General features: G+C 47.6%; 1 protein-coding gene across 4 annotated transcripts in view; it reads left to right on the forward strand.

Annotated features, from left to right (window-relative positions):
• spock1 (SPARC (osteonectin), cwcv and kazal like domains proteoglycan 1) overlaps nucleotides 1-12,224 on the forward strand; it is a 225,440-nt gene that overhangs the window by 121,411 nt on the left and 91,805 nt on the right. For 2 of the 4 annotated variants that reach the window (XM_035410321.1, XM_035410320.1), the window contains one exon: nucleotides 11,120-11,200. The exons of the other annotated variants lie outside the window; for them this stretch is intronic. In XM_035410321.1, coding sequence (XP_035266212.1) covers nucleotides 11,120-11,200 — 81 coding nt within the window. The remainder of the gene's footprint in view (nucleotides 1-11,119; nucleotides 11,201-12,224) is intronic. 4 annotated transcript variants of the gene reach the window in all.

The following is a 12,224-nucleotide window of genomic DNA, read 5'->3' on the forward strand; positions in this document are numbered from 1 at the left end:
AAAACTTTAGCAGGAGACAGGTAGCCAGCTGCGGTATGATCACACTAAAACCCTGTTACTCAAGTCACAGTCCTTGAGGGCCGAGAACTGCTGGTTTTCCACCCTTCCTTCACCTGAGCGTCAGGTGTAAAGACAGGCCCGGCAATCAGTTGCACAAACCCTCTTCCTGGAGATCTACCATCCTGTATGTTTTCATTTCAACCTTAATTTGGCACACCTGACTACTAATTAGCAGCTCAACAAGATCTCGAGCTGTTGAATGAGATTGTGCTTTGTTAGGGTTGGAGAGTGAAAACTAACAGGACGGTAGATCTCCAGGAACAAGATTGCTTACCACTGGACTGTATTGCATGAAGTAATGTGTGTGGGTGGGTGCATATGGAGGTGGACCAACCTGCTGCAGTAATTAGCTCCAGCCTGCTGAATGACTCTATTAGACTCTGCCACTGCCAGATGCTGGGGTTTTAAATTAGCAAGGCAGACACCTATTGAAACATAGGGTCGTTTGTTGCATATGCAACCCGGAGCACACTGCCAGCGATCTGGCATAGCTTTAGAAATTTATGTTTGCTGAAGCTTACAGTCATACCTGAGCATTGTAGCAGAAAGATATATTATTTTGCTGTGTGTTAAAGAGGTAGAAAGAATTCTCAAGGTTGTGAAACTTTCAAATGCTTTTCAATCACAATGGGAAAACAAATGACTTTCAGGAAAGTTCCAGGAACTGGAACATAGTGTAGTTCAGACAAGGCCTGGGAACACTGCATGAAAACCCTGCCTAAATAACTCTGTTTTAATGACTTTACTTTCAGCTACAGAACCACAGCAGGAAAATACATATTAAAGAATCCAATTTCCCCCTTTTTCTTACAGGACACATATCAACAAAAGCAGCTACACTTCTAGAGCTCAATCGCAAACTCCCACAATCCACCAGGCAGCCAGTCACAAGGCCAGGAACAGACCAAAAACTAGTCACAGTTTCAGAGATTCCCTAAAGACCAGTTGCAAGTTCAGAGACCATCTGGAGATGAATCACAAGTTCAAAGACTTACCACAGATCACCCAAATACTCAGGTGCTCCCTGGAGACCAATCACAGCTTTTACACATACTGCAGCCAATCGAGAGCCCTTAGGGCCCATATAGTTCAGAACAATCAGGGATAAAGAACAAAACTGTGGATATGGCCCCCAAGTGACAACTGACAATAAACCTGGGCATAATTAAAGCGCTATTAATTCTTATATCTTACATCTCAGTACATAAGCCTATCTTTAATAGCCCAAATTACATGGCTGAAGCTTATCCTCCACTTCCTGATTATGAGAGATATTATTTTTCAATTTAAACTGGGGATAGTCTCCAGAAATAAACACAGATTATGAATTATCACAGATCCTCATTGTTATCTCTGGAGACTCTTTCTCCTCTCTCATTGTCACGCAGAATCTAGGCCAGGCATAATTCAAACCACATCTTCCGCTTTTAATCCTACTTAAACTGATGATACAATCTTTATGTATTGGCTTAAATTGCCTGTTCACTCCCCGAAACATTGGCTCCTGAGGCATATTTTTACCCAAACAATCATCATCACCCTTGCTCTGTTTCCTTGTTCTTTAATGAAGACAAGACCATATTTAATATCCAGATACTAACTCTGTAGCTTTGATATTCTCTGCTTGAAATTTCAAAGTCTCCTTTAGTTTCTCCTCTCTTTCTCTGCCCTCCTCCTCGCTACTCCCCTTCTTTTTTCTTTTTTTCCACTTCTCTCATTCTCTCTGCCCCCTCTTTTCCCCCTCTCTTCCTTATAGTGAAGGCTGAAAGAGCTAGCCTGAATTAAGCAGGCGCAGCAAGATTAGGTCCTTGTTCCCGTTACAAGATTAATTACTGGAGATAAATGAAGGAACAGGAGAACAAAGGTAGAATTATTTGGGGGTATCATTAAATTATATCCAATTTCCACAACAGCGGTTTCATTTGAAACGTGCTCGCACTGTGGCAGAGAGGATTCTGTCTCACAAAAAAGTGTGTCGAAGACTCATCCTGCGCTGCGTACCCTCTTCCTGTTTGAAATTATAATTATGCATTGTGCACGCATAAGTGTTTTAATGAACCAGCAATATTATTATTTCCCTATCCACACCTTAATGTGCTTTCGCTTTTCATTAACACTGTTCTGTAATAATCTGTGATTATAGCCAAAATGAAAGAGCTGATTTAATAATTGGTTTGGCTTAAATTCTGTAAAAGTGCTTCTGAAGGAGAGCCCCCCCCTCCCTCCCCCCCACAAAAAAAAAAAGCCATTTAAAGTTATAAAACAGTTAGGAAAGACTAAGTAAAGTTCCGGGGTAACCAGGGTAACCGGAGTAGCCACTGACTGCTAAAGATGGATGTGTCCAATATCGGAGGCAGGGAGGGCGACGGCGGCGGGCCGATCTGTGCCGGGGCCACCTGGGCCCCCCTGGCGCTCTCGGTCACGGTGACGGGGTCGGGGAGGGCGTGGCTGACAGTGATGGAGGAGCGGTGGAGAGGCGGAGCAGGGCCCTCGAGAGGACGAGCTTCATTAATCAGCTTCGCCTGGCGCCGCAGTGCGAGCCGGACCTGGAGGGGGGAGTCAGTCACACCAACGCAGCTGCTTTAAGTCAAGGGAGGCTGACTGGGGCCATTCTCTCTATCTATCTATCTATCTATCTATCTATCTATCTATCTATCTACCAATCTATCTGTCTATCTATCTATCTGTCTATCTATCTATCTATCTATCTATCTATCTATCTGTCTATCTATCTATCTATCTATCTATCTATCTATCTATCTATCTGTCTATCTGTCTATCTGTCTATCTGTCTGTCTGTCTGTCTGTCTGTCTGTCTGTCTGTCTACTGATCTATCTATCTACCGATCTATCTATCTATCTATCTATCTATCTGTCTGTCTGTCTGTCTGTCTGTCTGTCTGTCTGTCTGTCTGTCTGTCTGTCTGTCTGTCTGTCTGTCTGTCTGTCTGTCTGTCTGTCTGTCTATCGATCGATCGATCGATCGATCTATCGATCTATCTATCGATCTATCTACTGATCTATCTATCTACTGATCTATCTATCTGTCTATCTATCTACTGATCTATCTATTGCTATCTCCTTTATATCTTTCTTCTCTCATTCATGCTATCTCTCTCTCTCTCTCTCTCTCTCTCTCTGTGCAGTGGACTGATGATCTTATCGCTAATCTTTTACTGTACATTTTGCTTTCTTTTCAAAAATAACATTGAGAGACTCCCAGCCTCCGCAACACCCAGGACTTAAGAGGTGTTTAAGTCCAGGGCACTCTCTGGTCTCTGGCATTAAACGGTTATCAAAGGAAAGAGCAAGGAAATGACTGGTGGTGTCATTCCGAATCATTTCAGACGGCCTCTTGAGTGGAAAGCGCGGCACCGCGTCTGGACTCTGCCCCTCTTTCACGCGGCGCACCAGAAGTGCATCAGAGCGGATTTTCTGTGCGCTGTGACACGCCGGGGTCTTGTCATAGCGAAGGGGTTTCGCTGTGCCCTGCCCTTCTGTTAAAGGGAGAAGATCCGCACGGGCGGCGAAACGGAGCCGCGTCCGTTCCTCGGCGAGCGCTGGACGGCGCTTCGTATCCCTCTGCTGCTGCCGCGTCGAACCTGAGGACGGCCGCTCGCTGCGGTTTGGAGCCAAGAACAGATGTCCCCGGAACTTTCTCTCAGCTGTGTCCAAGCGCACGGGAACAGAGGGAGGCAAACTTGGAGGAGCTATATCAGGAGCCAGCGACTCTCATCTGCAGCTTTCAGTCGTAGCGCTCAGATGAAAGTCTCGGCTGTAACCGTTTGCCGTAGCGCCGAGCATTAATACTCTGCTGTGAAACACCTGGCTGTGACACCGAGCTGTAAAATGCCTGGCTGTTACTCTGAGAAAGAACACTTAGTTGTAACACCAACCTATAACACTTATCTGTAACACTCAACCATAGCCCTCCACTGAAAGGCTTATGTGTAGTACTGAGAAGTGATGCTTGTCTGTAGAAAACCTGGTTGTAACACTTAGTCATAACACATAGCAGTCACCCTGAGCAGTAACAACAATACTACAAACCCTTATTGAAAGACAGATTTTTTTTTGGGGGGGTGGGCTCTACATCCAGTTTAAAACATTAGGGTGTGGCCATTATTTTAATTAAAAATGTTTTATTTCTCATACCTTCTCAAGTCTGGAATCTAGAACGCCTTTTTTGTATTGGTTCCACCCTCTGGCTGTGAAGCAAATAGAGCTTGAGGGAGAGGCCTAAAAAGTAATACTACCCATAGACTGGGCGGAGAGGAATTGTGTAGTTTTAAGCAGAGCCCTGCTGACGCGGGCGATATTATTGACATATTGTATTCCCAGACACAGTTTCTCTGGCGCGGAGTGCTTCTCTGTTTGTTTGTCTTCGTTTACCCTGGGAATGCTTCCGCCTCCAAGGAATGCTCGCTGCAGGGGACTCGGTTTACCTTCCCCATTTCGGATACGTGTTGACTCTGTGTCCCCCCTCGGTTTAAACAACGGGGTGTCCTGTTGATTTAAACCTGGATGCGGCGGGTTATTGGTATGACGAGACGAGGTTCTGCTCCAAACACCGAAAGTAATGCACCAGGGGGACCGGAAAAGCTTACAAAGTCATTGTCAACCGACAGTCCCTCACTTTCTACTGGAGATGGTGGGGGGGGGGGGGTTCTCTGGGACTGTGGAGGTCTCTAGTGTGCTCCAGTATCCCAGTGATCTGTTCTGCAGTCCCCCCCCCCCCCTCTCTACTTTGTTTTGTTTTTCGGTCGTTTAGCACCTGGCCCATCTCGTTCTCGGGCGTTTGATCGCTAATGAGCTGTGAGAGGCGTGCGAGTCCCAGGATTGGTCTGATGGATTGAGTTTGTGTCGCGCTTTCTACTTTGCCAAATTGCCCTCGAAAAATTCCATTTTGCGGGGGAAGCCTGCGAGAGGGGCCATTGTCCGCAGCGAGAGATCTGGATTCTGGAGTTCAGAGCCGATGAAGCCGATAGCTCACCCGCGCTATTGATTCCTCTGGAAGGAATGTTTCTCAATCGAAAGGCGTAATGAAGGCTTTCGCCCGCCGTCCCGCGGATGGGTGTGTGTGTTTATGTGTGTGTGTGTGTACGTGCGTGTGTGTGTGTGCGCGTGTGTGTACGTGTGTGTGCGCGTGTGTGTGCGTGTGTTTGTGTGCGTGTGTATGTCTGTGTGTGCGTGTGTGTTTGTGTGCGTGTGTATATCCGTGTGTTTGTGTGTGTAGGTGTGTGTATGTGTGGGTGTGCATGTGCTTGTGTGTGTGTGTGCATGCGTGTGCTTGTGTGTGTGTGTGTGTGTGTGTGTGTGCGTGCGTGCGTGTGTGTGTATGTGTGCATGTTTGTGTGTGTGCATGCGTACAAGGTTTTGTACTGTCTGCCTCTGTTGGGTGCATGACCTTGCTCAGGCACTGATCACATGGCATGAGTGTGGCCACTGGGATCTTTGGTCATGTGATGACTGATGGGGCGGAGCCAAGGGCTCCACCGCCCTGAGAATGTGACTCCACTGTCCCACGCCGTGAGTCTCTGGAGCGGATACTGTTTTGCTGTTGAAAAATTAGGGGGCCGTGCTGTCTGAATGCGGCTCTGCGCTACTGCAATGACCTGGGTGGGGTGCGCTGCCTGGCGCCAGATGGTTTGAGTTTAGTGCCTGGCTGAATCATTGGTCTTGACAGCGGCCCTGGACGTGTTACCCAGCTGGAGCTCCAGATGGATTGTGGGTAGCGCCTCAATCATAGACGTGCCCAATCGGGGGGCAGAGTCAATCGGGACGCGCCTTGACACGCGAATGAGGCTGCAGGATCGACCTGCGTTGCATGTTAAATATTCCATAGGTGTTCACACACACAGAAAGACACACAAACACATGCACGTACGTACGCACACACACACACGCACACACATACACACACACACACACACTCAGTGTTCGTTCCGAACTTGAAATATATTTATAATGCAGGGCCCCACCCCCATCTCTCCCCTCAGCTTAGCTTTTCTCTGACAGTGATGAAATGCAAAGGCCACTTTATTCATAGTCCGGCTAAAGCAATATGCAATTTCACAGGCTGGTGTGTAGCCATTAAAGTGTCAGCCCCTCTTCGCCATTTTGCTTGAATGTGTCCTATTTCCTGAGTGTGAGAGCGCGTGCTGGAAACTCTCTGCCGGTCCGTGGTCGACTACACCCGCTTATTAGATCTGATTGGGTCCTGTCTTTCCCCAGTTGCCCTCCCCCAAGGGTTACGACGCTAACGCTGTGTCTGCTAAATGGAATAATGAGGTATTTCCGTGGGCCTGTGGCACCTTATCTGGAGTCGAAGCGTTGATTGATTTTATGTGTTCCTTTTAGGCCCGTTAACCTGTGTAATGTTTCACTTTTTTGGGGGGGGGGGGGGGGGGAGGGAGGTTGGGGAGCGTTGTGGGGAATGGGGGAGTCGGAGGGAAGTGGTGTTGAATGAAATCCAAATTGAATAAACAAGTGCTTTTTGAATCTAGAATCACAGAAAAAAAACTTTAATAATCTAATTTATCAGACGCGCGTGTTTGTATTTTGTGTTTTTCTCTCGAGTTGCTGTAGTATATTAATCTCCGCTCAATGTAAAACTGTAGTGACACTTTGCAGTTGCAAAAGTAAGAGTGCCATCAGCACATAGTTCTATTTAACCGATGAAGGCAATATAGGAGTCTTTTAGCCTCATTAAAAAAAATTGAGTGTGGATCTTAATTCTAAATGTACTAATTGAATTCTTCAAATGTAGGCCCCTCTGTTTTAAACCCAAAGGGCTAAAATAGGAGTGCAGTCAATTTCTGTATAAAATGTACATTACTTTTTCGAGTTGTTGCCAAGAGTTAAGTACCTGTTAATAGTCTTTCTGAACAGAGAGTGTCTGATTGGTAGTTCCTCTCTAATTAGCTTGTATACCTGTGGTGAAGCTTCATTGTTAGGAATGTACGACTACCAACGGCCCATAATTCCGTTTCACTGATGAAGCCAATATGCTGAAAAGCCTGAATCTATTTGCTCCTCTTAACTGAGAATGTTGAGCGTGTATCTATTCTGAATGCAGACAATGTGAATGCTAAGGCATCTCTTTAACTCACTCTCATATCTAGGGCACGTCTTTCACAGCCTGTTTTGCTTGCATTTTAAACCACCATCTGCACAGTACTGATCGAGACTACTAGTCAGCGCAGTCGTACCAGCTATTCAAATATACATTTGATTTCAGAAACACAATTAAAAAATTGACACAAGCGTTGGTCACCCAAATAGTTGCCACAGAGAACACACGAACTGAGCATGTGTCATGTCGTAAGTATCTTGGTCTTTAGCTTGACGAAGATCGTTGACAAGCTGGCCAAAAAAAGCTGAGTTTAAGTTAAGGTTTTTTTCCCCACTTTTTCCATTGTTAGAAAAAAAGAAAATTGTGCAACTTTTCCTCCGTGTTCTTGATTGTTTGTGTGCACACTGCATATAAATCATACTTTCCTGTGCTGGACTTGCTGTGTCACGGGACTTTAAGATGTATCACTGTAAACCCCTTACTCATCACTGCGTACTGTATCATTAGTTGGGGTTGTCTTCCTACATGACCCAGAGGCGAAAAAATCAGGTATCTTTTAAATTACAAAGCTGTTCTTGGAACTGTAGCAACATACCGATGCCTAGAGAGCTTAATTTCATTGGAAGAGTTTGAGTCAAGAATCTAGGAAACATTACAGGAAGTGTCTGTTATCTTAAACAATATTTTTCTGTTCTTTGTTTTTTATTGTGTATTGCCCATGTCTGTTATTGCAGATAGGTTATGTGTTGAGATGCTCTCTTGACTAGATCTCCCTTGTAAAAGAGATTCTATATGTGTTCACGTTATTCTGGTTAAATAATGTGTAAATGAAAAAAAGACCCTCAATTGATTTCATTATGTTTTTCTTTGATAGCGATCACAGTTTCCTTTGCTAGGGAGTTATTGTTTACCTGGTGGTGCACCAAATAGAATGCTCATCTCCTGATTTCATATAGCATATGTGTGTGCTAAGACTGTGCCATAGTGGTGTGGAAAACATCCAGCATCGCTGTTGTTTGTGATTAACCAGTATTGAAAGGGTCAAGCTACTGGGCAAGCTGAATTACTCTTCTGCTGGTTTAAGGTATCGCCATGAATTTGCTTGTGAATTCTGTAAGTCCAACAACTGTGAGCATTTTATATAATGGACCCTGTACTATGAGAGTATAATGGGTAAATACAGGTGAGAGAGTCACTGCAGTGTGAGTGGCTTGTTTGGATTGGTCCCCTCGGATTAAGACATCTGCTTGGCGAGTAGAAATGACGGTGTGATTAATGAAGGGCACTCTGAAAGGGAGACAGGGAATGCCAGGCTGCGGACACACACACACACACACACTCCCTGACCAGGGACTGCAGCGTCAGGCCCAAAGCTGCTCCAGAGAGGGGGATTACACTCTACAACCACAGTGGCAGGTCCTTCTCACTCCTTCCACTTAGTGTATACTCTTTATCTTCTAATCCTCTCTCCCTTTCTCTCTCATACTCTTCACCCATTTTTTAATCCGTCACACTATCTATCTTCTCTTTTCATTTCACTCTTACTCACTTTCTCACCTCACATCCATTCCCTCCCCTTATCGCTCTCTCTCTCTCTCTCTCGCGCTCTCTCGCAAATTCAAATTCAAAATGTTTATTTGCATTAGATACGTTAGTAAATATTGCCAATGCATACATACTGCATAGAAATACAGGAAATACACTCTCTTTCACAAGCTCGCTGTCACTCTCTCTCTCTCTCTCTCTCTCTCTGGCTCTCTCTCTCTCCCTCTGGCGCTCTTTCTCCCTCTGGCTCTCTCTCTCTCCCTCCCTCTCTCTCGCTCACTCTCTCTCTCTCTGGCTCTCTCTCTCTCTCTCTCGCTCACTCTCTCTCTCTCTCTGGCTCTCTCTCTCTCTCTCTCTCTCGCTCACTCTCTTTCTCCCTCTGGCTCTCTCTCTCTGGCTCTCTCTCTCTCTCTCCCTCTCCCTCCCTCTCTCTCTCTGCATTATGAAGGAGGGATCTCTCTGAATGCCATGTTGTAATGGCAGCAGTAATGTGTGTCTCGGCCAGCGGGGGAGCAGCGGGGATAACTCACCGGGCGGGGGGGCGCGGGGCGCGTGTACATCAGGGGTTCTGAGGCATGTTAAATGGCTGGGAGCACCGCAAACAAACATCTCGTTAAATTTTAATGCGCCCCACACCGCGCCGCGCGCACTTGCACCCGCTGCCGCTTTTACTGCCCCGCCCGCTTTAATGGCCCGTCGCCGACGTTACGGAAACGGCCGTATCTCCGCGGCACCTGGGCGACCGCCGCTATCTCGCCCGCCCCCCGGCGGGAGCGTGGCCGCGGCGGCGAGGCGTCCCGCGCAGGCGTGCGCTCCTCCCCCAGCCCCCGCCGGGAGGGTGCAGAGCCGCCCCGCGCAGAGAAACCCCACCGCTAACTCACGTCGGCTAACAGAAGCTAATTCCTGCTTAACTGAGGGGGAGGGGGAGGGGGGGAATGCACGGTTGAATTGATTTTCGGTGCTGAGGTATCAGTTGGGGGAGCTGCAAGGGCAGAGAGAGAGGGAGAGAGCGGGAGAGAGAGGTAGAGAGAGAGAGAGGGATACAGAGAGAGAGAGAGAGAGAGAGAGAGAGAGAGGTAGAGAGAGAAAATTAACCACGAGATCAATACTTAACAGCTTCATCCTCCTTCAAGTGGAACGCGCTTTGTTCATAAATAAATATATAAGCAGAGGTGAAATAAATTAAGAGGAGCCGATTTTTTGAAAGGGTCTGGCGTCTGCAGGGGAGTAAGATTAGTCGGTTTCCTCCCCGGTGCGGTGGATGGGGATGAGTAACCCTCGGGGAAGCGTTTCTGGGCTTTGGCACACCTGCCAGCTGTTGGGCCGGCGCCCAGGACGGGACAGGCAAGGTTACATCACCCAGCGGCCGGTGCCACTCTCTGGCTCCGTGCCCGATCCTCGCCAACCGCCGCCGTTGTCGTCAGCTGTCGCGGGCGGTAAATTCAGCCGCCTTTGTTCCACGCCCGCGGGACGTCCCGGCACAATGGGGTTAGTCAGCAATGCCGTAAAACACCGGGCTGAATAAATCGGGGGACAGATGAATCGGTAGCGGCAGCTTCTGAAGGATTTTTTTTCATTTTTTTTTTCTCCTTGCTGAGCGTTTGGAATTTTGATTGGCCGCAGTGGCAGGGCGAAGGCCGAAGATGCCTCGCTTCCGTCCGCCCGAGCTAGCTGAACTTTCGCTTTATCGTCTGGTCCTCGTTGCGGGGTCCGAGGCGCGTGATATTCGCCCTGCTCCCCGTGGCCAGACGAGGTCCGGTTTTTGCCTTCCTTTGCAGAGTGATGCAGAGTCTCCAAACAAAATGCTTTGTCCTGCTTGCAAGCTGCTCAGCCCTGATTGGATTGCGGCCTCTGTGTTGCTCAGACACGCTCAGGCACGCTCTGGCCTGTACGCGCCTGCACTCTGCTACCATTCCCGAGCCGTCTGCATCAGTAAACATTTCAGGGAATTTGCTGAGACAGCGGTTATAGACTTTTCTGTTGACTGTATCTCTCCTCATTCCATGTCAATATCCACTGGTCACAGACAATTACCTCTCTGCCTTTTCTTTTGATCCAACCGCACCATCTGGAATATGAGTATCGCCGTTCAGTCCATTCAGGCTGTGAAACCGACTCTACGTCTCTGCGATCCTTTCAGGTTTAAAGTAATGCCTACACCAGCCTCCTTAACCCCGTACCTTCATACAGAGATAAATCGGCATTGAAACCTGCACACTTAAAGGCACATCCCTGAACAGACAGGCCCGCGTTTTTCACAAACAGGACGTTCCTGGAAGGTGTGAGGACATCTTGTAACCGCGAGTCTGAACGTGTTTCCTGGACAGGAAGTCTGAGCTGAAGTGTAAATTTAAATACCTCAGAGATATTTTATGGGCTGTGTGCAGCCACGGTGGTCTGGACGCCGCGGGTTTCTAACGGGTTCTGTTGTCCCCGCAGAGACGGACGTGAGGTCCAGCAGGCACGGCGAACCCGGGTCCAAAGGCCTTGCAGCTCCCGGCAAGTGGAGATTAGAGGACGGTGAGTTTGTCCGGATCGCAGGTGCACCCTGTGCTCCTTCAATCAAGAAACAAAATGGCCGCCTCCTTTCAGGAGGTGTCTGTGGTTATTTTGGGTTCTCCTACCGCCTCGCTGCGGAAATCCTGTCGGTTTGTGAGCGCAGATCTTCCCGTGGGCGAAGCAGGTAGTTTTTTAAAAATTTATTTTTATTTTTTGTTATTTTACCTGCTGTCTCGTACCCGGCTGTATCTGGCCTTGCCGGTCTGTTCTGGGCTAGGCTTAGCGTGGCTCTGCTGGAGTCCCAGGGTGCTTTTTATGCTTGGAGTTCAGGGCCTTTTTAAAGGCTGTGACAAATGACAGGGTGGAAACGAGTCCCCAGTGAGATCAAAGCGCTTTGACTGATGCGGTATTCTCAGTCCAATGTGCACGGCTTCAAACAGCAGATCGGGACGCGTGTTTTCTTGCTTGTAGTTTTGCCCCCCGGTTTCACACGTCCCTCTGTGCCGATTTGCAATGGCGAATTAAAATTAAGCGTTTTTTATCAGTGTGCTTTATGCGCAAATTTTCTTTTCCATTTAATTATTAATTTCATGTTTTGCTAGCCCTCTTGCGAAGGTATTGGGTCTGTTGAGGAAAAAAGGTACAGAATTAATTAGTGGTACGGATTGCAGAGGTCCTGCTACTTGAGTCTGGACTCGATTTTGTAACCAGGAGGTGTTTCGCCTCATTTTGAATCCGCATTCCGCAAGCGTTCGAAAAAACGTCTCCGATCGAAAAAACTTCACGAAAAAAGAGCGAGGCGTACCTGTGCTCACAGGAAACTGCCAGAACGTATGAGAGAGCTGTTGCCCACAGAGAGACAGGCAGAGAGATAGACTGACCGTCAGAAGATCCAGGCTCTACAGTTAAAGAGCATGTGCTCTCAGAAATAGTTTGGAGTATGCTCACGCCGCTTGAATTCCAAATGCCCCGCGTAGGAGTCAGGTGCTCCCCGGAGGTGTCATTAAACAAAGTTTCACGGCTCTCGGTAACCAGGTAACAAGCC

Source organism: Anguilla anguilla, chromosome 3 (genome assembly GCF_013347855.1).
Source record: "Anguilla anguilla isolate fAngAng1 chromosome 3, fAngAng1.pri, whole genome shotgun sequence".
Taxonomy (NCBI): domain Eukaryota; kingdom Metazoa; phylum Chordata; class Actinopteri; order Anguilliformes; family Anguillidae; genus Anguilla; species Anguilla anguilla.